At 41.0% G+C, this 27,972-nt stretch overlaps 1 protein-coding gene and 1 long non-coding RNA gene across 5 annotated transcripts in view; one reads left to right on the forward strand and one right to left on the reverse strand.

Moving 5' to 3' along the window:
* LOC123798267 (uncharacterized) overlaps positions 1-27,972 on the forward strand; it is a 174,859-nt gene that overhangs the window by 125,861 nt on the left and 21,026 nt on the right. For all 3 annotated transcript variants that reach the window (XR_015724894.1, XR_015724890.1, XR_015724899.1), the window contains 2 exons: positions 1-27,380; positions 27,599-27,851. The exon at positions 1-27,380 is cut by the window's left edge and continues 22,178 nt beyond it. This is a non-coding gene — a long non-coding RNA (uncharacterized LOC123798267). The remainder of the gene's footprint in view (positions 27,381-27,598; positions 27,852-27,972) is intronic.
* The window catches only part of LANCL1 (LanC like glutathione S-transferase 1), a 37,337-nt gene continuing 25,057 nt past the window's right edge, over positions 15,693-27,972 (reverse strand). The window contains exons 5-10 of one of the 2 annotated variants that reach the window (XM_045806644.2): positions 25,968-26,103; positions 25,266-25,412; positions 22,190-22,372; positions 20,024-20,200; positions 19,518-19,590; positions 15,693-18,894 (exon numbers count right to left, since the gene is read on the reverse strand). In XM_045806644.2, the coding sequence (XP_045662600.1) occupies positions 18,818-18,894; positions 19,518-19,590; positions 20,024-20,200; positions 22,190-22,372; positions 25,266-25,412; positions 25,968-26,103 (793 nt within the window). In that variant the 3' untranslated portion in view covers positions 15,693-18,817. The remainder of the gene's footprint in view (positions 18,895-19,517; positions 19,591-20,023; positions 20,201-22,189; positions 22,373-25,265; positions 25,413-25,967; positions 26,104-27,972) is intronic. The other variant, XM_045806645.2, reaches the window with a different exon arrangement.

A 27,972-nucleotide genomic window follows, 5' to 3' on the forward strand; every position in this document is an offset into this window, starting at 1 on the left:
AACTCTTGCTCAAATTTTAAATGACAAGAATGATTACTCATTGACAGGAATGAGTGTCTAGAGTGTGTGTGGTGCAACACTAGGTTATAGGTGCAAACTTGAATTTGCCAACCTCTGTGTGGCCATCCTTGCTAGAATTCTGAAGAATTCTCCAGACATATGTACAACTTCTTATGCTCCAGACATCTGACTCTGAACCCCTCCTGGCCTTTTACCTTACTTTCCTTTCTCAGGTCTATGTGAATTTTGGTGTCTCGTTTTCCTCTTTTACCTTAAGGTCTAGATTTAATGCAGTTGAAGAGGACCTGCTCCTATTTCTCTTTTCCAAAGGTCTTTATAAGGCTTCTGAGTTTATTTTTAATTTCTAGAGAAGGAGGTCAGGAAAAGTACAGAGAAAAACAGAGAGGCATCCTTAATTCCCCCAGAAAGAACTGGCCTGACCCTCTGTTTCCCTTCCTCTGGTTCTATTCAGATTCTGTCTGACATCCAAAAGGGAGTGGGAGATATGTCTGTGTCCCCACTTACCACACCAAATGGCTGCAAGGGAGAGAGGGGAGAATCATAGAGAGAACACCATGTAAGGGAGAATCCTAAGAGGAACAGAGTTCTAGAAAGTGTTTGCCATAGTCCCTTTCCATTATATCTTTATGACTTACACAAGAGTTCATGTATGTTTCTTAAGATTCCATTTTGCCCGAGGCTTGTAACTCTGAGCTTCCGCTCCTGGAGAAGAGTAGAGGACAGGAGAGTGGGAGGTCAGTGTTGACCCTTTGAGGGTCAGTTTTATTGCTATTTCAATATGTAATGCAGGACACGTATCAAGTATATTGTCTGTAATTTAATTCAACGATGAGGTTCTTATTTATTTATTTATTTATTTATTTATTTATTTATTTATTTATTTATTTTAAAGTAGGCTCCACGCCCAGTGTGGAGCCCAGTGTGGGGTTTGAACTCACGACCCTGAGATTAAGACCTGAGCTGAGATTAAGAGTTGGATGCTTAACCAACTGAGCCACCCAAGTGCCCCTGTAATTTAATTCTAAATACTTGAATACTTTAAAACATGAGAAGTATGTTATATATGTATGTGGTTTAATGTAGTATATACCCAAAGAGGAAGAGCACATCATTGTTTCTTCAGTGTTTGAAAAACCCTCTTCTGGAATCTGTACTCCAGAGACAATAAGTACTTCAATGTTGCTCTCTGAACCTACATTAGAGAGTTCATTATCTAGCATGAAGGATGTTAGAAATGCTTTTTCAATGGTGAATTGAGTGATGTTAAAGATGTATGGATCGGCTAGAAACATAGAACAGGTACCTTTACAAAAGGATTTATAAATATGGAGAAATAAAAAATATCCTTTGAAGGGTGGTCTATTCCCAGGACTCATTTGTTTCTGGTCCCCACAACTTAACCAGAAATTCAGCTGACTTCCCTGAGCAGAAAGCTGCTGATCCTGCCATTAGAGCACCATCATCTCTGCCTTGGGTCACCATTTTGTGCAAGATGCTCATTCCAGTGTCCGATGGACAACGAGCTGGACTTCACAGGGCTTCCCAGAACAGGCTGTATGCCTGGATAGATGCTTTTGTGACTGCTGGCCAATTGATGTTTGTAGCAATGACAGAATTCTGTCTTCTGATTTCCTTTTCTGGATAATATGCCAACATGGCAGCCAGGTTACAAGGAGACATGGCTCTTACTGTTAGAGGCTACTAGTATCTGCCAAAAGGATCAAATGACTGTGAAGATCAAATTGGCTTAGGTCACTTTGCAATACCAAGAAGAGTACTGATAAAAATAAGGCTCAACAAACACTGACTCTTTTTGATGGGATGGCTCTATAGCTTATTTTCCAAACTGAGACGTTTTTGATAGTGAAAAGGGCATGATTAATAATTAAGCCAGAAACAATAGGCACATATCAGGACACTCCTGAGATGTGTGGTCATCCAACTTCTTGAGACCTAGATATGCCTGCCACTGTGCTAAGTCCTACGGATGAAAAGTGAATGTCTGCCTTTATAGTGGACAGGGGGTGGTGAGAGTCCTGGGTGAAACTGACCAGCACGGTGTAATTCCTTTATCCACTGTGTTCACCTCCAAAATTCCCATTTTCTTTATTAGATACTTTTATATCTAAATAGAAGAGCTGAGAAGTACTGTTTTCCTGGGGCCTGCCCCATTTTCATCCCAATGAAGTCTTTATTAATCTTTGAAATCTGTGTTCCAATTCATTTAAAAATATTAACTTTGTTAATTAACAGCGACAAGACTTTGAATCTAGAGTTTCTAAAACAAATCCATTTCTTCAGTAATCAAAAAGGGAGAAGATAGGTTTGTAATAAGAAAAGTTATTTTTCTAATTTTATTTTTTATTGAGGTGTAACTTATATAAAGTACAAAATGAATTTTTACTACCGCTTAAATCAAGGTGTAGAACCCTCGCCACATCTCAGGAGGTCACCTTATGCCTTGTTGAAGCCATTTGATGATTTCCAGGTAAAGGTAATACTCAAATTATCCTCTTCATTTGTTGTCACATTTTATATTCGGTCTCAAATCCTTTGAATGCAAAGGCTCAGGAAACTGCTCTAGCAGCAGGGGTTGGCGATTTCTTGCTGAGACTCCAAGGAAAGTAGGAAAGGTAGTGGGGTAAAGGAGCAAACCGCAAGGTAGTGGGATAACCCTGGAAGAAAAGCACTGCCCAGCCCTTCTTCCTCCTCCCTCCTGCCAGAAGTGATAAGCAACCAGTTGCAACTTTTAACACCCTGCTGACAAAAAACAAAAACAAAAACAAAAACAAAAACAAAGAAAGAAAGAAAGAAAGAAAAAGAAAGAAAGAAAGAAAGAAAGAAAGAAAGAAAGAAAGAAAGAAAGAAAGGAAAAGCAAGCATCATTTATTGAGCACTCACTAGGAGCCTGGGAGCCAGGTGTCTTGCTAGATGCTTTTGGTACTTTCTGTGTGTTACCCTGTGGAACCCTCACAACCACTCTGTAAAGCAGAGCAGGATCGCGGTCTCCATTTTACCCTTAGGGAATGCAAAGTCCCAGAAATATTAAGTAATTTGCCCTAAATCACCCAACTTATCAGCGTAGGAACCAGGATTCAAGTCTTCTGCCAGAAACGTAAGTGCTATTCCAATGCAAACTTCTCATCTACACAATAAAAGATGGACACAGAAGAATCATGGGTGAAATACCTTGACTGGCCTGGATTTTCTGGCCAACAGCACTCATTTGCAGTTTACAGCTAGTTAGGCAGATAGGGAGGGGGGAGGGTAAAGCTAACACCAACTGGCATTGCCTTCTCTTACTCCTTATTCATTTGCCTATATGTTGTGTGTATTTTTTGTGGGTAATATATGAACTTGTGAAGAGGAGCTGCTTCGTGTCACTCTAACTATAGGAGAAGAGTCCTAGTGACCCGGAACAGTGCCATTTGCGTTATTGTGGCTATAGAATTTCTTTTGTTGTTCGGAATTCCAAGAGATATCTACACAGAGGAGTAAAAAGAGAGCTGAACCAATTACCTGGAGACATAAATAAATATTTATGTGAACCCTATGAAACTGCAGTTTTGTAGGTCAAAAAACAGTCGAATATCAACAAGGTTATGATTCAACTATTACTGCAGTGGAAGAAAAGTTGTGATTTGAGTACTAGGTCTCTTCAAAGATGAAATTGAGTATTATTCTCTAAGTCTACACCTCAGGCTGTCTCTATACACAGAGTCTGTTTGCCCCGTTTTTAATCCTGATCTTGAAAAACACCCTTTTAACTCTAAAAAAATCACCTAGTGTGCTCTCTCAGGAAGACTTCATTCGTTTATTTTTGCAGGGAGAGGACTTTAAGCCCGTCAGAACGAGGAGACGGGCTCCGTGATGTTGCGGAACAGCTGGACACTGGTTTGCAGGACGGGTATGGCATGCGGTGCTCCTACTTAAGGAAGCTTCTCTCAGGGATAAGGCAGCATGGGCTTCACCAGTGAGACAGTGCCAGGCCTTAAAATGGGAGCAAAGGGACTTGGGGACTAAAATAAAACTAAACCAAATGGTGGAAACATGCTCAACTCCTTAATTTATCTGATTAGAGCCAACAGGCGCCATGGCGTAGAACATTTGCTCCCATCCCAAATGTCATTATGGAGCAGCGACTATTTCTAGGCTTGGCTCCAGACTGAGGAGGGATGAACTAATAGGGGATTTGGTTTCAGCCTGGAGTCACTATGAAACGGTGACCGACTGCAGTCACTGCAAAAGTCTAGGCATCAAGTGTTCCCAAGAGCACATACTGCCTGGAAGAGACTTCCCCGCTCCTAAGAGACAGTCTTCTGACCCCATCCCAGGCCAACCCCAACTCTTGCCCTGTATTCCTCTGCTTTATTCTTTTAGTACAGGCACATGGTTACTTAGACTTCAGAGTTTTGAGTAGAGCTTGTAAATGTGTACAAGGCTTGCTGAATACAGTAGTTCATTGCCTTCTAAAGTCGTAGAAGTTACAAAAAGGAGCAAAACTATCTTTTGTTGTAGTTACCTGTAAGAAAAAAAAATAGGAGACTTTGTTTTAGGGCAGTGTATAGAAATCCCGCCAACCCTGCCCCGACCTGCCCCCAAATCAGTAGGCCTGTGCCTGCCCCCTTCCCTCTTCCCTCCATCAATCTGCTGATGGCTGTGTGTCCTTGAATTACTTAACCATCTCTGGCATGGACTGTTCACTCATTTACAATAGGAAATGTTTGAGGATCTCTTAGGATTTTGAAAGTGCTAACATGTAAATGCTATGAGTATAAATGTCAAAGTAGCTTTAAAAAGATTAAAGGTGCTGTAGAGAGAATTTTTATATAAAAATCTTCCCAATATTAGCCCTTTCCAACTCGGTTGTTAGGTGACTGATCGATATCATTAATTCTATTTTACAGAAGTGGAGATGAGTTTTTCTAATAATTTAATTGAAATGTTTATTGAGTACCTGTGCTAGGTACAGACGTGTACCCAGGTTTGTCGGTACTGAATCTTACATGATTTGGGAGACCCTTTTTACAAAAAGGCAATTACAAATAGAACCCTAGATGCAAAAGTGAGTGTTTATTTGGAATGAGAAAAGCAATCATAAGGAGGTACTGAGGCTTACAGACTTAGTTCCTTTCTTTTGAGCTTTCTTTAGTTAGTTTACCAGAATTGCTTACATAGAAATGCATCTGAGTTCCTTACCTAGATAGAACATTCTGCAGCTCCCAGCAACTCCTAGTGCTCAATGGAGCCTATGCAAGTAAACATCTTCAAAGTTTAAGCATCATGAAACTCCAGGGTAAATCTGTTCCTAAGTTCCTTAAGTTCTTGAGGGAATCGAGACACACAAGATAGGGTTCCCAGGCTCAAGAAAATTGCAGTGGATTGTAGCCATTAGAACTCCCCCCAAAAAGAGCTTCCTGGTAGTGTTCATTTACTTGAAAATGTTCCGCAGGCCAGCAAAAGGATTCAAACGATGATCGTTATTTATTTTATTTAAAATTTAATTTTGAAATAAACTTAGACTTCCAGAAAGATTACAAAAATAGTATATAGAATGCCCTTGTATTCTTCACCTACCTTCCCTTCATGTTAACACCTTACAATGTATAGTTACTGACATCAGGAAATTCTTATAATACTATTAACTACATTGCAGACTTCGTTTAGATTTCACCAGTTTTTCACCACTGGTTTATTCTGTTTTAGGATCCATTTCCGGCTCCCACATGGCGCTGAATTGTCCCATCTCCTTATCCTCTCCTTATTTGTGACAGTCCTTCAGGCTCTTTCATAACCTTGACACTTCTGAAGAGTTCTGCTCAGGCATTTTGTAGAATGTTTCTCAATATGTTAGTTGTCTGATGTTTTCTCATGATTAGGTTGAGGTTATGTATTTTTTGCAAGAATATTGCAGAAGTGATCTGGGCTATGATCTGATACTATCATTTATTTCTTGCTAAATTGTTTTTCATTGGCCCTTAGGAGCTTCTTAGACTGGCTCCTTTGTCATTTCCGTGTTCCCTCCACCTTTGAGTATTTCTTTATTTTGTGGCACCACAAGATGTTCCAGGCTCATCTTCTATTTCCCCTTCTCCAGTCCTAGAATCAGTCACTTCTATAAGAAATCCAATATCAGATCTTTTTGAGTCGTGTGTTCTTCTTTTTTTTCTAAAATCTTGGGTCTTGGACAGGTTCTTTCCTAAAACAACTCAACTACATGCATGGTCCATCACTGACAGTAGGACTATATGTTCCTTTTTAAACTTCAATGGTAAAAGAACCCAACAGGTGAGTTCTGGCCACACTATCAAAGGCCAGGTGCACTATGAGGACTTCCAAGCAAGGCTTTCAAGGCAGTTGCTAAAGAAATAGGTCACCATTGACATTTTCCTCCCCTCATCCTGGCCCCCACCTATCAATCATCACAAGGCTATTTCCTCTGTTCATCTTGACTGCCACTTCTTGGGTTCTGATCTTTCCTGGGCTTCCCTGGGACATTGTACAGCCTCCGAATGGCCTTCCTGCCCCTAGCCATTTCTTTCTTCCAATTTATCTTCCACGTGAATAAATAAGTAACCTTTCCATTTGCAAATCTAGCCGTATCATTTACTCTGCTGATGATAGAGGAGGATTGCTTTTTTTTTTCATCTTCTATAACTGAAACTTTATTCCTTTTGACAGTAATACTGTTCTTCTTTTTTTTTAATTGAGGTACAATTGATATATATTAGTTTTAGATGTAAAACACAATGATTCAACATTTGTTTAGATTGTGAAACGGCTACCATGAGGAGGATTGCTTTTTTTCCCCTACGTTTTTGCATTTTTTGAACCTATCTTTAGTGATATGATTCCCTAATGTTGACAGCAGTGGTTCTCAAACTTCAGTGTAAATCAGAATTGGCTGGAGGGTTTGTTAAACGCAGATGAGTAGGTTCTACCCTCAGATTTCAGAGTCAATAGGTCTGGGATGGGGTCGGAGGATGTGTATCTCCAACAGGCTCCCAAGCGATGCTGATGATGCTGGTTCAGCTAACACCAGCCAGCAAGATAAAGTCCAAACTGCTTAACAAGAACCCTAAGACCCTGTCACCGTTATGTCTTTGCACTGATGACTTTATCCCCCACTTCTCTCCACCCTTTCCTCAGAAGTGCCTTCCCTTTACACAAGTCTGCGAGACCCCAGAATAGACTAATCCCCCTGTATGGCCTTCCATTCCTCCTTGTCACCATTTCTGTGCAGGTTGCAGACAACTATCCTAACTCCCCTTCCGCAGTCTTCATTTTCCTCCGGCCTCAGGAGGAATGTCTCTCTTCTGTGGTCCAATACCACTTTATAGCACTGACCATGAAAACTACAACTCGGTATGGGATTTAGTCGTTTGCTCATTTGATTCACCCAGTAGTTGATGAATTTTCTAAAGGCAGGACAGTGCCAACATTTTACTCAGCTTTGGCTCCTGGCACCCAGCCCTTGGGGCATCCGGCATCAGATGGCACTGAATAAATGTTGTTGACCTTTTCAAGGAAGGCATTGTACTCTTTGCATTAAAGAGGGTAATAAAGAGTTTATGAGAACACTTCAAGACTTCTTACTGCTACATCACAGGTGAAAAGGATATTTTAAATAAGAGAGTACACTAAGATACAGAATTAGCCAAATGAGTTGGGGCTCTGATCAGTTCTTTAAACCAGGTAATTATAATCAGTGTTCTCTCTTAAGTCTGGGATGGGCCTATGTGGTCTGGAAACATGGCATGAAATGAAGGGAAGATTTGGTGATTCTGCTGTGATCGAGATGGGTAGTTCAGCCCTCATATCTGTCAGGCTGTTAATTAGGTAACTAAGGAATTGCCACCCCCTTTGCATTCTGTTTTTGCCATCACTGCTTGCCAGTCACGAGTGGCCCCCCTTAGTCCTAATGGCATTCTACACATCTGCCTAACCATAGAACCGGAGTTCTTAACCAACCCTTGGTGGTGGTTAAATAGATTTGGTGGTCTACAAACATGGATGAAGAACAATCACGTACTAATTTTTACCAGGTTTTAACTGAAATTAAACATTTCCCTCGATTATTAATGTAGGCAATGGACACAGCTGTATTTGCACTACCTGAGACTTTATCATTGCTGGGAATCACCCATATTTTTATTTCACATGCTAGCAGTTATTTCTATTCATCATTACTTCAAAATAATAATAGATACAGCACTAGATGTTATTAGATGTGCTAATAAAGAAGCACATATACTCCATCACATTTATTTTTTTTTAATTTTTTTTTTAAAGATTTTATTTATTCGACAGAAATAGAGACAGCCAGTGAGAGAGGGAACACAAGCAGGGGGAGTGGGAGAGGAAGAAGCAGGCTCATAGCGGAGGAGCCTGATGTGGGGCTCGATCCCATAACGCTGGGATCATGCCCTGAGCCGAAGGCAGATGCTTAACCGCTGTGCCACCCAGGCGCCCCACTCCATCACATTTAAAGCTACTTTGGTATCTGTATTTCTTTTTTTTTTTTTTTTTTTTAAAGATTTTTTTTTTATTTATTTATTTGACAGAGATAGAGACAGCCAGTGAGAGAGGGAACACAAGCAGGGGGAGTGGGAGAGGAAGAAGCAGGCTCCCAGCAGAGGAGCCTGATGTGGGGCTCGATCCCATAACGCCGGGATCACGCCCTGAGCTGAAGGCAGACGCTTTAACCGCTGTGCCACCCAGGCGCCCCTGGTATCTGTATTTCAATACAGTGGATTTCCTTTGTAACCTACAAATTAAGATGTTATTTACATACTGAAAAAAAATCCTAAATATTTTATTTTATATATTTGAAACTTTATTCTGAGAAGAGATCCATAGCCTGCAACAGATTGTTAAGAGTCCTTGACACCAGAAAGGTTAAGCACCCTCATTTTAGAAGGAAAAGTTAGGATTGAATTTTGTTCACATTGACTCTGTAGCATAAATTGGGTAGGAGAGTTTTTAAAAAGCAGTACAAAAAACTCAAGTTCACTCTGGGTACTCAAGTTTCCATTTCAAGAGTCCATGAAACAATAGAATAGATAATGAGTTGTAGCAGAACATTTTCTTCTATTATTGTGTACAAACTGCGAGTGAAACATTCTTTGATTTCTTGGGCTACACGCTCACAGTGCAGGAATAGTTAAATTAATTTCTAATATGTCTCATCTCGTTATAGATCTATGCAATAGTCTCTTTCAATTTTAAATTGAGCTTCAGGGAAGATTAAATACTTAGGTATTCCAGTTTGTATAAAATTTCTAGATCCATACAAATTAAGCTTCCTCTGTCTAAATGACCCTAATCATTCTAATCTAACTAGATGGAGCCTATTTGCTTTTGACAGAGCTTGTCATGTTGAATCTTACCCGTGGAGATGAACAGCACGCCACGTGGGTAATAAGTATCCCAGATGTTGCCTTGCCACTTCCCAGCAAGGTTATTAATAAAAGTCAGTTGCTTCTTGTCTTTTTTTATCCTCTAATGTTGCTGAGAATATAAACTTCCTTTCTCCCCATTAAGATATGGTAATTTAAAAAGTGCAGTAAATGGGCTGCCGCAGAGGAAAGTGATTTTATAAAAGTACCTATCCATCGTGAATGGTACACCAGGGACTCAGGGTCATGCGAGGCCTGCTGGGACTGTGGGTGGGAGCAGTAAAGGGGGATATGAAGCAGACTGTGGCAGAGCCCTGAGGTTGGGCTACTGTGTGTGTGTGTGTGTGTCTGTCTGTCTGTCTTGGAGGGGACTGAGCTTCAAAAGAGCCATTGCATTTGCTTTTGGCTGGGAAGAAGCCAATAAAAGGGAAATAGCTACTCAATTAGCGAGGACCTGGCCTGGCGGAAGCCCGGCTGGGTGCTGAAGGCCTCTCAGTCCATGGCTAGGCACAGCTCCGGCCCTAGCCCTGGGGCAGTGTGAGAGCCTCCAAACCCTGACCTCTGAGGTCTTGGGTCAGATTTCAGGAATCTGTCCTCAAGGCAATGAAAGGAAGGTATGGTTGTGGTATAGAGAGGAACACTAGAGCCTGGAGGTGAAAGTCAGAGGCCAAAGGTCACAGGGCTTGATTCCAGGACACTGTTAGAAGAGTTGTGCCTTTTAAGGTTTGCCAGAAAATCTGACCTTTCTTAGGTATAAACAAATTAAACATTCAGAGCTAGGAAAAGCCTAATGATACTAATGGTAATTATAATATTTCCAGTGTGATGGCTTCATCAGTCTCTTTCAAAACACTTGAGGTTTGGTGAATTCGAAGTGAGTTTTCCCTCAATAAAACACCCACGTACAGCACTTTGGGCTCCGTTTTACCTTGCCCCCTGTGCTTTTAAATGTAAAGCTTTGGAAAGGGCTCTCTAGTTCTAAAAGTGTGAAAGTATCGTTTAATATTACTCTCCAGAAAGAAGTCCAAATCATTGGTGCAGTGAAAGAGAGTTCTGGTCTTCAGAAAACAGGCTCAACCAGCATCATAATCCACATTTGAAAAATCTTATGTATACAGTCTTGCTCTCCTCTCCTCTCTTATGATTTTGGCTCTAGATAGCAATAGCCTGATGTCCAGCAAAATATATTTGGAACTTTGAAGTGGAAGAAATTTACCGTTAAGGCCATGTTTGTTTTGGAATCACACGTTTTGAAGTCAAAACTTGCAGAATTTCCAGTGTGTCTGAGTTGTTGTAAGGAGTTTTTGATGTAGATGCCATTTCTTAAATGTCCACAAAGAAATGCTGTTCCGGCTGCAAGTATTTTCCCTCTCATCATCTCCATTAATTTTTCAAGTTCATGAACAATTGACATTATTAAACTGAGCTCTACTGACATCTGCTGGACAAAACCTGTTTTCATTGTTATCAACTTGCTACCATTGTTACCAACTTAGTAATGCTCAAGTTTTGCTAACTAGATGGTTACTAATTAAGCAAACCAAACAAAGCTGTACTCAACAAATAGAAAATAGAACTAAGCTAAACATAAGATCACGAATCATCATGTAATAAATCTAAGTAAAGGTTTCTAAGTCCATTTCTTTAGCTGGTCAAACCATATTTCAGTTTTGTGTGAAACACAGATTTTCTGAGCTGTGTGTGCTACACACTGTAGATGCACAGTGGGTCCGGAGCTTGGATAGGGCTCCTTCTTGCAAGAAGTAGAGGGTCTGGTGGGGGAAGACATATATCTAAACATTATTTCAGAAAATATTTTATCCACAGTGCGTCCTCTCTTAGCAGCAAGATGATTGCAACGTACCTATTGTTCCCCGAACATCTTTATGGCAGTAACAAACCAGACGGCATCATTTTGTCCACTAGGAAATACGTAGTGCCTTGGGCCTAGGAATAGTTCACGGGCCTACAAATATGTGTGTGTGTGTGTTAAAAAACAACAAGAACACAGCAAATTGAAAACTCTAAGTTCTAAATTAAATGTCTATAAAACATGTAATGTTAACCAGTTTTAAAATTTAATGGTTCTCAAACTTGACTGTGATCACAATCACTGAGGGCCATTAAAGCAGATGGCTGGGTCCCATCACAAGAGGTCCTGACTTAGTAGGTCTTGGTTGGGCCCTAGCATGTGCATTTCCAACAAGTTTCAGGTAATGTTACTTAATGTTGCAGTCTGGACACTGCATTTTGAGAACCAACAATCTGAGAATGTTAATTCACTTTTTTGACTTAAGCAGCCAGGTAACATCATTAACTGAATTAAGATATTCAACTGAAGGGGCTCTGGCCATCAAAGCCAGACCTATAGAGACTTTTTTTTTTTTTTTTTTAGTATATTTCAATAGAATGTGAATGCAGCTCAACTTTACCTGGGCAGGTGAGAACTTGTAAAAGATAAAATTAACATTCTCTATAATAAGTGGTAGAAAATGCATTGGTGATGTGAGTTACCTCAACTTAGATCAGTCCCTAGTACAGAACACCCAGGAAGCACCAGAGAAAGCTTATATGAACAGGAGAATATGACCATACTCACTGGTACCAACCTTTCAGTTTAGGAGTTGAAAACTAATGTGTATTTCTAATGACGTTTCCAAGCTTCCTGAATCAGCCCTGTTCTTTCGCTCTGAAGTGTCCCTGGATAAATGGCCCCTGAGGCACTATAGACCCATATCATTTTATGAAATTCTCATTTAGGAAATATGATAAATGACAGATGATGGCAAATAAAGGCAAACAACGCCTCTAGTGTATATTTACTACTCAGAACATGCTCACACACACACACACACACACACACACACACACACAATGGAAAAAGGAATGTGAAGACCTGCTTTTGCGTTTCAAACACCTTCAAAAAGTTGGCTGGCAGATTATGGCTGCTTGTAAGTGTAAACAAAGGGCAGAGGGTCTCCTTTTCCTCCTGCAAGCCTTGATGATTCCAGATGACTCAAGTTAATTCTTTGGTATAGGGGTCTTCCATGTGATTCTCCTATTACCAGAAGCCTATGACTCTCTTTAGATTGTAAAGACACCAAATCTTTGGCAATTTCCCCAGTAAAATTGTAAACACATATTTGTTCTAAGTGTGATTCTTTCACTTGCTATGATAACCAGCACAGAACACTAATCCCCCCCAGACTTTATTGCCTGGACATTATGTGGAATTGTTTCACATCAGAAATCAGACTCCAATCATTCCAGCTCTTTCACGCTCTTGCTACTGTGCTTGTGCTCTTTGATGCCCCACATTAGTTCTTTCAACTCATCAGCCAACTCTTGACCTTCCTTCCTTCTATTGAGTCGGGATTCCATGCTGGACTACCTGGGTCTGTTGTACTCAAAGTGGCCTCTGTGGACAGCGGCACGTGTATCGTCTCAGAGCTTGTTAAAACTGCAGAAGCTCAGGCCCCATCACATGGGCATTTTGGGATCATTTTAAAAAGGTCCCCAGGTGATTTGTATGCATATGTGGTTAAAATGCCCTGACCTTAATTTATGTTTTTTAAAACAAGTTTCCTTGACTCTCCTATACTTCTATCTCCCCAACCCCCTCATCACTCACAGAAAGCCAGACTTGGTGAGATTCCTGATCATGTTGAAATTACTTTTTTATATTTATCTCCAGGTTTAAACAGTCTTTTGTGAGCAGGTATCATCTTCCTAATCCTAGCTGGACGCTGTACCTAGCATGTGCTAGTAGCACAGTTAATGTTGTCTGGATTGAGGTTCTTCAATTTCATTGCTGCATAGGTCATGACACTGAGTACTAAGGTACTAATGACTAATAGCAGGGGATGAACTACCTTTTTGAAAAGTTTTGCATTTTAACTGGATTCTGGAAGGACATGGATTTAACCTAAATCATTAATAATGCTGGTGCTGGGAGTTTTTGAGAAGTCAGCCAACTGAGTGAAAGTCATTTTGGGGGCAAGTAACTTTAGGTCCTCAAATTTCCTTCCACCTCACCCATCATCAGCGTGATCCATCTGAAAGAACTCTGAGTGTTTCTGGACTGGATGAGTGGCTTTTAAAGTCTTCTTCCCTGCAGAAATATAAACTCCACTATCTCCAAATAGCCAGACACATGGTTCACATGAAAGACCTGGACATTCTTGAAATTTGTGGAACAAGGAAGAGTAGGTCGGGGGTGAACAGGATTATTCGAATACATTTCCTTGCAATTGCTTGTCTCATCACTGGTCTTCCTCCCCAGACTGAGTCGTCAGAGTAGGGGTGTCTATCCCATGTACACAGAATGCCCCTGCCAGGCACCTTGTGTGCAGACAGATGTTGAATGAATTTGGGGGATAAATCGGCTTTAAAGCATTGCTCATGGCATGTCTGCAGCCTATCAACAGTGCTACCAGTTAGGATTATACCAGCAAAGGGGTACCCATGTCAATCCCTCAGTGTTAAATCTTGAGAGATCGATATTAACCATCAACTTTCACAGCGAGCCACATCAGTATTTTTTGGGTTACAGATGCCTTTCTAAATATCCCAGCTCCATCAGAGAAGAGAAATTAGGCAACTGTGACACTACTTTATAAACTGATTTATCAAGAGTCCTGCCTTTCCCCGCATAATGACTAAGTGCCTCACAAATGCTTTCTCGAACACTTATTTGTAAAGGATAGAACATTAGCTGCAGATTTAATGTCACCATGGTTGTCATTTGCATGTGCCTGAGAAGTTCATATTATGTTGAAATGTGAAATTAAGCTGGGGGACTATGAGCAGTGGTCCTGCTAAGATCCATTTCTCTATCCTCATTATTTCACCTCTTGGTTTATTGTGTTTGCTGCTTTCTCCCATTACTCACGAAATTGTCAAATAAGTCCCCGAGGATGCACAGGCACAGGGCTTCTGGAAAATAGTGTTTCAATAGTTTACATAATGGGACCAGTGAAGCCAATATGTTCTCCATTGTAAAAAAGCCAATGTTCTCTTGCTTTGTTGATTGACCATCAGCTTTAGAAGGAAAAGGGTGAGTGTGGATGGGAAACAGAATAAGAAAGCTAATTATCAGGGGACTGACTTGTAGGTTTTTCTCAGTTTCAATGATGCTTATAGAGAAGACATGAAACTTTTAATGACACTGAGTCCACAGTGGGAACGATCTAGGGAAAAAGAAATGACGCAAAAAAAAAATCCTTATGCTATTCAGAGAGTATGAGGAGGAGGGAGGCAAAGTTCTTTTCTAATGCAAACTTAGGAAAAAATAAATCAAACTATGGGTAAGTCACAGGGGACGGATTAGTTCTTCAAGTTTTGTTTGTTCATGAGTTCACAATTGTGGTGCAATTTAATGTGCTTGTCATTTGTTTGCCTTCCGTTCGAGGGACTTCGAGGGACGAGCCAGGGAGTGGTAAAGCGGAGACCAGCACTGGCTGGCCTTCTGTGCTGCAATGTAATCTTGTGGTGAGTTGGTGCGAAGGCTCCAGGCATCTCTTTGGAGTCTCTGCGGGGCCTCGGGGAGGCACTCTCCTCTCCACGCCTCATTGCCCACATCTAAAGATGTGACTATTACCAGCTATACATTCATTCATTCATTCATTCATTCATTCATTCATTCAAAGGAGCGAAATAAACATAACTGTGCATTTATCCTTTATCATTCAAACACTAGACTAGGGATATGAAGGGCATTTTAATCATATGTACCAGAGGACAAAATCTAATTCAGGGATGAAAACAAATATTGTATAATTTGGCAAATCTCTGTTGTGCTAAGTGACACCACGCAGCTGTGGCTTGGAAATAAGTGGTACAAAGTCCTGCCAGGTGATTGAGCAGAACTCCTGTCCAACCTCTGAACATACGTTTTATAATTATGCCTCATTTAATCTCTTCCTCTATTCAAAGGTCCTTTCAGAATTGGTCAGCAGGGAAATCAATTTCTAGAACGAGGCCTTTAGTTACTAACCACAGGGTGGATTCTCACATGCATGGGATGGCTAACACACTGCTCTGCTTGGATCCTAGTAGATTCCTCCTAATTCCATCATAATCTGATCAAAAAATAGTTCCCTCTAAATCCACTTTCAAAAAGTACCACAAATCCTGTTTGACAAAACAATGAAGAAAACATCAGGAACAAACCTTAGAGAATGGGTGTATAGAGAAAAAGCCCCCATTTACTATATAAGGAAAATATTTCTTAAGTTTAAACCAAAGCAAACAGAAGGCACATGACACAAAGAGTCCTAATAAAATTTTTTTGAGAACCAGTAAGTGAAACCCTTTACAGAACACAGAAATACTTCTGATCCCAACCCTTCCCAGCAAGTGGCAATATAACGTTGGGGTGGGTTCCCTGAATATCCCAACACTCTGTTTTACACCTACAGGAGAGAAACAGTTCTACAGCTCAGCACAGGCCAGTGGGATGCTCTGACCTATTCAGGAGCAGCAGAAGTGGAACCAGAATTCAGTATGAGTAATAAAGGACTGCAGATGAGTTCCAGCAGCCAAAGGAGTAGATGAGTAAGCGTTCGCTCTTCACATTCTGTAGTTCAGATCAGCTAGCAGAAGGCAGGGCACCGTAAGATCAGACACAAGTGAACCCACGGACACAGGAGCCGAGTACGTCTGTCTCTCAATTCGGTTTTATAGGGAAGTGGCCATGAGAAGACAACGTGGTCTTGGACCCACTTTTACCTCAAACTCTATCACGAAGGCTTTTGATGCTGAAGAATTGGAACTGACATCAAAGATGGAAAGGAAACCTGTGACTCTAAGGATGAAAGACCAAAGCCCAATGGGGTAGGTGGAAATGGCTGTGACAAGTCACATGTTTTACATGATCAAAAGTTAACTTCTGTAATGTCTCCTTACTACGGGAACAGAAGCGCACGGAGGGACAGATGAACACTGCTCAACAAGCTTTTAGGTTTTACTCCCTAGTCTTTGCATGGGGAGAGAAGAGATACTGTGGAGTTTTTTGGGAAGCAACTTTTGCAAAGGTTTTTTTTTTTTTGATTAAAAAAAAAAGAAGATGAAAATATCTGAGGGAAAATGCTGTAACAGAAATAGAACTGCAGTGATGCCTTTTCCTTATGAAACTGAGAAAGCTGGTATAAAAGTTTCTCAGTTTCCACCAGGGTGTTAGGGCATTGGTCTCTGTTTTATCGCTTTTGCTTGAGTTTAAAATCCTATCAAATTTTCTTACCTCTTAACCATAAAGAAAACATGATGGCATGAAGAGAAAATCCTGCCAGTTTAGTAAGTCCTAAAAAGCTAAAGAAAAAAATGAATCCGGAATTGTGTTTGTATTGATGAATTTGTTAATGGATGGACGGCAGTAGTTAAACTGAAATCTAAATATTAACAAGAATCTTATTCAAAATGTTCTTCTCCCTGCCTTGAAGTCTTCCCCGGGTTAAGTTAATCAAGATGCTTGGAGATGTACAGTGATTAAGCTTCCTCTGGCTAAGAGAAAGTGTGTTTTGCTCTCTTTCCCTTGGTTAGTAATTACAAAAGCTGAAAGTACAGGCACAGTATAGTGAGACATTTAACTTAAACTAAGTGGGTTTTATTCTTTCATGTTGGACACCCAGCCCAAGGCAAATTAGCTTTACTATAAATGCCACCACGGCTCATGGGAACCGTCCAGGAGACAGGCACAGCTCACCAGGAGGCATTTCAGACGTCTGAGAGGCACAAGGTTTGCCCAACTGGCGCGAGTCACAGAGGAATAAGCTGATCCTAGGAACTCAGCAGTGGGCTGTTTTTTTAGATCCTCTGTTGGTAGCCTTTGAAGGGTCAGACAATTTCCAATAATATAAGCTATTTTGGTGCTGAATGCGAAATAATAGGGGACTACTATCCACAGGAACCAACATGTACCCAGTGGGATTTGGTTCAAAGTTAAAATAAAAATAGCATGCTTTTGTGACTGAGAAAGCCATGAAATAGGCACATTTAAAATTCTTAGACCCTGTTTCGTAAAGATGCAAAATGTTCTAAAATCAGTTGAAACATACAGAAAGGATGAAACCAGCCTGGGAAGGGCAGTGAAGGAAGGAAGGAGAGGGGAAGCTGATGAGTCGGAATATTTATACTGAATGTGAAGCACCAGGGATCCTTCATCTACCATGTAAATACATGATCCCCATCGATCCCAAGGGCTCAGAAATTGAGGAATGTTAAGCCTAGGATATGCAAAGAGACAGGATCTATTTGTTCTCAACAGTTTCACTGGATAATCTCTCCTAAATAGCATTTCTATGGAAAGCTTAGTGTTTTTGTTCAAGTTATTGGCTACATAGCCCTCCTCCCCCGTTTTAAGGAGATGTAGAGTACCGTACTATTGAGTGAAAAGACAAACATCCAGATAGATTGAAAGGAAGGAAAATATCTATGGCTTGTACCAAACAGCGAGCACTAAAGCAGAGTCATTGCCAAGCAAGTAAAACACCAGTCAAAGTTTAGAAGGTCGGGAGGACAGGGCGGACTCAAATCCCAAGTCACGACGCATGCGCGTACAGAAAACTCGTCTCCTGATCTTATACTCGTTCCGAAGAACTAGCAAATTTAAATAAATAGTTCAAAAATATACTCGCTTATTTTAGAAAAAACAATAAACTTTCTGTTAGATTATTTGAATTAATCTTCAAATCAGAATTTTCAAAACCACCATTGCATTTTAGAACTTTCTGATAAAAATGTTGACTTACAGAGCCTGGATGCTTTACTACCAAAAGGAAGCAAATCTGAAAGTATCTTTATCTCTAGTTAAACCAGCACTGTGAATTTGAAGAATGGTATTTAGGTCCTTAAACCAGTCTGCAACTCTTGCAACTTTTGTTTCAGAAGCATATAATTAATATTTTTGTCCCCCTTCACAATCAACCACCTAAAGAGAAACAGTCATAAAACTGTCTGCCTTATTGGAGGAAAAATACTATAAAGGTGGAGGGCAATAACCACCAATAACCATATATTTATCTTTATCTACATTTAGTTTCCTTTAAACGTTTTTAGAACAGCAACAGATAGTTATAGATAGTTATATTCATAAGCTTAAGTAAGAGATTTCCTCCAAGTTCTGAAAAATATATACACCTATGCCCTCAAAACACTGTACGTATCACTCATCCTACCTTTAGGAAGAAATGGAGCTTAATGTTAAAAGATTTCCTTGGATACTTTTAAGTAAAAGTAAATGATAAACAAAAGGAACTGAAGACAGGTTCTGAAAAAACAACTCAACTAAATGGAGTACAGGGTTTGACTCTATGTTTCCTCGAAAAGCAATGAAAGCACTTAGTCCAGGTTTGCTATACGGAAAAGGTTCATGCAGCGAGTTGCAGGGGCAGGCTTTCCTTTTATAGTTCAAACGCAGGGAACCTGGCTTTTGCGGGCACTAGGAGGTCAGCCAGGAAATAGATTGTTCCAGCCATTCCTGAAGGAAGAAAAAGAGGCAGAAGTTATTACACCGAATGACTCCGTTTTATACAGTGGCTTCTTTCTGTAGCCTCCGCAAGACTACGATACTAACAGCAAGCCCTTCAAGGCCGGGGCGTCTGCCTGTGTTTATATGTGTTGCAGGTCAGCACTAGAGGAGGTCACTAGGGAGGTGCTCAGTCTCTTCGTCTGGGTGGAAGACAGGAAGGAGAGTTGAACCAGAGAAGTTCAAGGCACGGCCCTGCCATTTATCACGTGTCAGCTCCTTCGCGTGGCACCACGGGCCACTCACCTGTCTGAGCTTCAGTGTCCTCATTTGTGACATGAGGATAATGACGCGTGTATGTTTTAGCGGAGATGATTTACGATGGCATCTGCAAAATGCCGAGCGCGTGCTTGGCTCTGGAGATGGCAGTCACCATTACGACTACTAGCATTAGGTCTGCCAGAGTCCACGTCCTACTTGATTTTTAATAATGAGCTTTCATATTAGGAAGTAAAGAAGTAATTCAAGAAATGACTATAAAATTAATTTGTTGATAAAGCTCAAGTTCAAATACATTGATTGCCAAGCAGAGAAGTTGACATTACAAGGCAACTAAGTACATGTGTGAAAAATACCTTCGAAGAGGGAGAAGGGGGTGTCCGGTGTTCTGCAACCGTGTTCTCCGTAATCTAAGCACCACTCAGCAAACTGAAAGTGAGACCGAGGTAAATTATTGTAGTGACTTCTTCCAGAGACCCTCAAAAGTTGATAGAGATTATCCCTAAGAATTACTCTGAAAATCAAAAACTATCTTCAAGGCAGAAAAAAGGGGTTGATACAGAGAAACAGATGGTCTGAAAGAGAGTATAAAACACGGGAGGGAGGAATTTTATGAACTGTCTGAGCCACCGTCTCCCCGGTTATCAAAGAAGTACGTCTTTCTTTTGTCCCCCCCATAAATGCTGTCCTTATACCAGAAAGCAAATTCAGTTGAATGGTTTTTGAAGGGTTTTCTTACATAAGTGGATTTGGTCCACAGACTCATGGTTTAAAAGATAAACGAATCAACTCAGATTGAACTAGAGCCCTTTCTACAGTCTCCTGGGGAAGCTGTTTTCTCTCTGACAGTTCTGCTGCCTACCTTACAGGCCCTGTACAGGTACTTCTTATCCTGCGTGAGGTTGTAGAGCGTGAGGAAGGCGTAGGCATTCCCCGCAGTGCCATGGCACAGCCCGTACCCCTTCCTCAGCAATCCGTACTGCCAGATCAGGTCGGCACACTGACAGGCGTCGTTGAGATACTGCTCCCCTCGGAACACCTGCAGAGCCAAGGGGAAGTCTTGTTACAAGGGATATAAAAGAATCTTCTCTTGACATTCCTTCCTGATGGGAAAGCAGGGGAGAGGACGGAAGGGAGGTGAGATGGAGGTGGCTTGGCAGGAAAGGATAAGGAATTTAGAGCCAGAGAGATGGGTCGTGTCGGTGGGGACAAATTACAGAAGTTTACTAGCTTTGCTTTTTTTGCTTTTAAGTAACTGCACATGAGCTTCCTGTGCCATCTACATTCTATGCGCGCTCTGTGCTTCCGGATGTAGGTGTTCCTGGAGAAGCAGCTCCATTTCACTTGTGACTTGCTATTATCATTAGTTACTTTGCAAAGGACCACGCGCCACCTTCTTTGGTTAACAATAATGCCCTTCACTATTAGGACATTTCTTTACACACTGGAGAAAAAACTGTTCAGAAAATTGATTACAAAAATGGATTTGTCAGAAAAACAGGGATCTACCTTTATAATCTTCTGTGGCCTCCCACATATTGATCAAAGACTCAAGAAATATTCTGAGTAGACATTTCTACTATCTCATTGCAAACTAAGTGTTCTTAAAAGTAGAATAAGGCAGTTCAAAAAGTTTTTCCATTATATCCAACTTTCTGCAAGTAAAATTTGATATACTAAAAGCTTATTTAGAATGTGAGATGCCAACGCTTGTTTATAGCCACAGACTTGTAATTTGTAGATCTGGCGCCAATGGACACAGATATCTTGGTTTACTTCTATTTTTTTTCCTTCAAATAAAACCTTTTTCTTCTCTGATTATGGCTCTGCCATAGCATGCTTTTTAGAAATAGCATTTGCATTTCTTTTATTACAGTAAAATAAAGAAAATATAAAAATTACAATTTTCATCAGTGGCATTAATTACCTTCACAATGTTGTATAATCATTACCACTATTTTCAAAACATTTTCATCACCCCAAAAAAGCTCTGAACCCGTGAAGCGATAATGCACTCCCACCCCAGCACCAGTCCCTGGTAACTTCTATTCTACTTTCTTTCTGCATGAATTTGCCTACTCTACATACCTCATACCAACCATCACACCATATAAATGGAATCATACAGTATTTGTCCTTTAGCATCTGGCTTATTTCACTTAGCATAATATTTCTAAGGTTCGTGAATGTTGTAGTATGGATCAGAAATTCATTCTTTCATATGGCTCAATAATACTCCATTGTATATATGTATATATACACACACCACATTTTGTGTATCCATCATCTGTGGACAGATACTTGAACTGTTCCCACCTTTTGGCTATTGTGAATAATGCTGCCGTGGAACATTTGTGTCCAAGTATCTATATAAATCCTCCTGTTTAATTTTTTGGGTGTATATACCTAGGAGCTGAATGGCTGATTACATATTAATTCTGTTTAATTTTTTGAGGAACTACCAAACTTTCTTCTATGGTAGCCATACATTTTACAATCCTACGAACAATGCCCAAAAACGATTCTATTTTTTTTAAAGATGTATTTATTTATTTGAGAGAGAGAGAGAACGGTGGGGAGGGGAAGAGGGAGAGGAAGAGAGAAATTTAAGCAGACTCTGCGCTGAGTGCAGAGTCCAACGTGGGGCTCAATCTCACCACCCCAAGATCATGACCTGTGCTGAAACCAAGAGTCGGACACGTTATTAACTGTGCCACCCCGGTGCCCAAGAAAGAGTCCATTTTTAACTGAACTTCTGGGATACCTCTCTTGGCTCTGCCACTGATGCTATAATCTTGGCTATTCTGCCTTGTCAGTGAAGGAATCTCCTGATCAATGAAATAGTGTCTGCTCTGACAGAGATGGATACTGTGAGAACGAATTATAATCCATTTAGCAAAGGGATTGTAGGTCCAACAAGTAATTTATCTATTGCTCCTTTAAAGATTATGCATAAAAACAATTTTCAGTTATAGAATTTCAGGTTACATTTTCCAATTTATTTAGAAAATGGGAAAATTCGCAGCACCTTATAGGCCTGGATGAGCATGTAGACCACGCCGGGTGAGCCGTGGCACCAGTGCACGAGAAGATCTCGATTATCGTCCACACAAGGAGGATAATTGCCGGAAGGAAATTTCAGCTGGCAGACATAATCTACACTGGGCTTGACCAAGCTCTGTAACTTCACATGGTTCACTTGAAGGCTGGGCTAAAAATGAGAAAGGGAATGATTAGTTCTGCTAAAGCAAACAGATCTTTCTAAACCTCAGGGATAAGTTTTGTGTGTGTGTGTGTGTTTTAAAGAGAGGGAGACAGAGAGAGAGGGGGTGGGAGGGACAGAGGGAGAGAGAGAATTAATCCTAAGCAGACTCCAACCCAGCGCAGGGCCCGACGCAGGGCTTGATCTCACGACCCTGAGATCATGACCTGAGCTGAAATCAAGAATCAGATGCTTAGTCCCCTGAGCAACCCAGGCGTTTTAAGCCAGAAAGGAAACACGACCAAAAGGAACTAAAAGTCATTAAAAGGTTTTGGATTCCATTCCAATTTTTTTTACCTATTGGAACATACCAAAATTAGGCTATCCATTAACTCTTGGGACTTTATGTACATACTATTTTTCAATATTTATTGTTGTATACATATATATAAATAATTTTCTTAAGTCAGTGCATGAATGCAAGAGATGTTTCCTAAGATTTTAATACCTTAGGCATACTTTATTTTTTATTTTCAGTAGGCTCCACACCCAGCATGGAGCCCAATGCAGGGCTTGAACTCACCATCAAGACCTGAGCTGAGATCAAGAGTTGGACACTTAAGCAACTGAGCCACCCAGACACCCCAATACCTTAATCATAATTTAAAAGCCACAGAGATACATTAGACCATATAAGTGCAACTTTAATTTTTATATTTAGAGAAGTGGTAGATGTTTCCAATAAAAGAAGAAGCTAACAAGACAGGAGACCTGGAATCTAGATTCCAAACTGCTGTGTGGCTCTAGATTAAGCCTTTCTGCAGAGGATTTGGGACTGACATTTATGCAGGATTATTCTGATACAATGATGTACAGATTTATAGGACGCACTAACATAGGGCATTTGAGCCACTTTTTTTTTTTTTTTAAAGAATTTGGCCTTTTTTTTTAAAGATTTATTTATTTTAGAGAGAGAGAGAGAGAGAGCAAGCAAGCACAGGGGGAGGGACAGAGGGAGAGGAAGAGAGAGAATCTCAAGCAGACTCCTCGCTGAGCGCAGAGCTGCCATGAGATCATGATCTGAGCTGAAAGCAAGAGTTGGACAGTCAAATGACTGAGTCACCCAGGCGTCCCGAGCCTCCATTTTTGTATAATGGTTTAGTTTCTCCTTTTGGTCCTGTTCTTAATTCAATACACAGCTCACTTCTTCAAATAACAAATTCAAAGTGTTGTCCTTGTCAGGCAGGGGGTGGGCACGGGGGTGAGGGGGTAGCCCGTGGGGTGACGCATAGGCACTGAATGTGCACCAAGTTCTTCAGGGCACATACAGATGTCACTACCCAGAGAATACCGTTCAAGCTCAGTTTAAGATGCTGGAGTAAAATGAGTGGATCCTCCTCAAATTTGCGGGACTTAATCCAAAACGGGCTACAAATAATATTCTGTTTTATGTTTATGATATTATGATAAAACATAATATTATATTTTATGTTTAATATTTTTATTTATGTTTATGATACATGAGTACCCACTGGAATGGACTTTCAGTATTAAAAGCTGAATCATTTCAAAGAGACAATAATCTGCCAGTGGAAAACTCTGGATGTAGGTTTCCAGATTTCTCCCTGCCACCAAAAGGAGGCAGCTGGAAGTGCGATGACTCCTCATGATCCGCTTCAATGCAAGGTCATGAGGCTGTCCAGTCACTGACATATTTGACTCTAATTCACCTCGAAACTGCAGAATACATGAACTCTTCTTTCCTGAAAACTTAAGAATATATAGTTACTTCTGGAAATAGAGAGCCAGTGGAGGTTTATGCCAGAAAAATAAAGGAGTCTAAGTCTGAATTGTCAAAACCCCTCATTATAAAACTTCTAATTGAGAAGTGCAGAACAAATACAAAAGTTGGTCTCTTACTGCCACTAACACTCAAAGTGTGACTTTGCATTCCAAAAAGCAATAATAACCTTGAGGTTTTCAGCTTCGTCGTCATTGTTTAGTTACAGGGAGACGGAAGGTCTGACATTGACTTTGCATTATTGCAGCCAGCTACTCAACCAGCTAATAGTATGTATATCCGGGCACTCATGTTGAACATATTAATGAGACATTTTTCTTTATGCTGCATTGTACTTTGGGAAGGTGAGGGGGGCACCTCTGCTGCCTTTAAAAATCAATTTTCTTTTGCTATGAATTCTTATTCACAAGGGCCAATTTCTCTTTAAAGAGAGCTAAATAAGCCCCCGGAAATGATGCTCTCATGAGAAGTCCTCTTCTGACCTCCCCTTCCAGGTTATGCTTGCTGTAGTAAATCTTACTTGTCCTTAGCCTATTTGACTTTGGCTGATGTCTCCCAATAGTATTAGATCCAAAGAACGGCTGGGCATAACGCATTCAGCTATTTTTCAGTAAGTTACACAAGATCCATCGAAAAGGCTCTATGGCTTTGCTCTCCAAGTGAGCCGGAGGCAGCTTATGCTCATTTGTTTTCTATTGATTTTGTTCTTACTTTTGGAATTTGTTTCAGTGGGTGGTGTCTAATAATGTGCAATAATATTAATTCAAGGCATCTGCTGAAAGAGCAGAGCAGAAGGCACTTCATATAGAAGTGCAGGTAGGTCAAAACACTTCAGTCTGCAAAGCTGCACGAGGAAGGCAAGTACGGTCACCTACAAATCAGACATCATCCCACGGCACAGCGCCTTTTATGTTTATACACTTTAAAATGCACTCTGGCAAACACTGCCCTTGTTTGTCGAGACCAGGAAATTGCAAGGAGAGTGAGGCAGTGGTCAACAGAATGAAAAGCGGTGGGGGGGCGGGGGGCGCCCCAGTCTTCTCACCCTGGCCAGGACAGTTAGCAAGCGCATTTCTCAGTTTCACCTTCTTCACCTCTTACCTGCATCAGGAAGTAATAAATTCCTGCCAGGCCATGAGCAGCCCCCACATAATATTCTTGGTACCATTCGTACATCAGTGGAGTCTTTGCTGTGAAGTTTCTCTTTCTGGCTAGGGTCTCTCCAGAGGTTAAGACTGTTTCACAAATCTACAGGGAGAAAACCGATCAAAATAATGAGAGAATCAAAATAAAAATCTTCCTGATGGAGGTAAGGAACTTTTTGCTACGAGGTATGGAGAACATGGTGAATCAGACAGGATCTTCCGGCCACGGGAGGGGCAGAGTTTAATTCCACGCTCAGAAAGCAGGGCTGACTGTATTCCGCCTAAAAGAGGGAGATATGGAAATTCTGAACTCTTTACTAGAGCTTATGAGAATTCACTTGACAGAGGAAAGCATAAATTCCCTCAGGCACGAAAGGAGACATCTGCACCTGGGAGGTGAAATCTGGCCCTCGTCTTCTGAAGGGCCGTGACATTCTCAAACGGAGCAGGCTGGATGGCTCGCTCCCAGTCACCCTCTAAGTGTCTCCTACAGCACTCAGCATGACGCTGTCAGCTCTCTGATCCCACCTGACCTCTAGAGGCCAACACACACCTTCCTTCTACCCGGGGTACGCTAACTGGAGAAACAAAACTGATAGTTCAGGCAGATAACAACTGGGATCCTAACAAGACTCCAAAAAGCACAAAAATGTGGTACCTGCTGAATATGGCTTTGAGGGATCTTTTCCACTCCAAAGTTCTTATTCACAAAGAGAAGAGCATAGATGTAGCCCATTCGTCCATAGAGCATTTCATTTGGAGCGTGGAGGTCAATCTTATTTAGGTGAATTAGCCTGGCAATAAAAATACATGCCTAAGATAACTTGAAAGGGATTGGGTAGTGGTAGATACTTAAAAATGGTACATTTAAAAAATACACACACACAAATATATATTTAAGTACTATACATTAAATTACTATTATAGTTATTTTTTTTAAAGATTTTATTTATTTGAGAGAGAGAGAGAGAAAGATAGTGAGAGAGAGCAGGAGTGGGGAGAGGAGGAGAGGGAGAAGCAGACTCCTTGCTGAGCAGGGAGCCCGATGCGGGACCCCAGGATCATGACTTGAGCCGAAGGCAGATGCTTAACCAACTGAGCCACCCAGGCGCCCCACTATTATAGTTCAACATTTTAAATATATGAAAGATAATTTAATATATAAAAGGTGAAAATTATCATATATTAATATTATAAATTATATTATTATACATTAAGTGGGCTCAGTCAGACTACAAAGGGTAGTCAGGCTTCAAAAATTAACCCTCAACTAAATTTTTCTTCAGTTCACAATGGAACTGACAAATTCAAAGAATAAAAGAAAAGGCATGTGTGGCTGAGGCTACCTGGAGCCTCCCTAGTTTCTTTGGAGGTATGCCCTAAGACCAGAGAAGCTAAGAACGGCTGCCCAGTACAGCATTTAGTCTGGAAAAGGACTCAGCCAACCTCAGAAGGTCATCTATTTCCATAAAATGAAAAGCCTGCTGCACCCCCAGTTACCTCCTTCTTTGGTCTCTTTCTTAATACGGCATCAGGCCCACCTGAAGTGTTTCTGTACGGCAGCCTGACCCACCAAAATTGGTAAAACGTGCAAATGCCAGAGTTATCAGTCAGCCTCCCTGTCTTCCCAGTCTCCCCCTTCCAGTCCTTTTCAGAAATAACCACAGTTACCAAATTCTTGGATATTCCTAGAATTCCTTTATGCACATGTAAGCATCAATATGTGTATCTATAAACATATCTCCCCAAATGTTCTGTGGTTTGCTATTTAACCATACATCTTGACAAACATTCTGTATCAGAGTAGGCTCTTTATCATAGCTGCATAGTATTCCACTGAATGGCTATAATTTATTAATTCTCTATTGATAGACTCAGTTCAGCTTTTCAGAAAAGTTGTTTTTGGTTTTGGCTCCAGGTAGGATGGAGTAGGCACACGCCACCTGCCTGTCCCAGTAAATGCAGCTCCAAGACCTGGAGAGAACGCACAAAGCAGCTACGTGAGGACTCTAAACAGTAAACAGTAGCAGGCAGAGTGGGGAAGACCAAAATTTGAAGCACCACCAAACCAGTGAGTTTACCATATTTTCGCCAATGGTATTCCCCTGGCTTGAATTCAGAACAGCCCCAAACCTGGAAGTGGGCACCAAGGGCTGAAAGAGAGAGTCCCGGAAGAAACGCTTTAGTTCTGTCTCAAGAAGGAATTAGAAAGGGAACTGCTAATACCAGGGAAGTGCATAAAGCCCCTCAGTTTTATGTTTCCTTCTTTTCTGTTTTCTCACACCCCAGGCCACAAGCAATCTCATGGGGGCGGCAGAAATGAAGGCAAGAGGAGCCTACAGAAGCCACGTCAGATGGGAGGAGCTGTGGTCCCAGGAGGGTGGGTGGACCCCCACTGCTTCACTTCTCTCTCGCCTCCCCATCATTTTGGCCCCAGAGATACAGGCACAGTCGTGCAACTACTTGGCAGAGTGGGGTAACCAAAGCCCCAGATTTCCTTCCAGAGAACCAACATGGGAAGCCCCAGGAAACCAGAAAGCAGGTGAGATTCAGAGGGAAATAAGCTGAGGAAAGCAACCATATTTGCAGTCTAAACTCAGAGAATGAACCTTTCTTCTTTTTGAGGGGGGTTGGGGGGATGGGGAGGGTGTAGGAAAGCAAAT

The sequence above is a fragment of the Ursus americanus genome, chromosome 1, assembly GCF_024610735.1.
Source record: "Ursus americanus isolate L20-20 chromosome 1, mUrsAme1.1.p, whole genome shotgun sequence".
NCBI lineage: Eukaryota > Metazoa > Chordata > Mammalia > Carnivora > Ursidae > Ursus > Ursus americanus.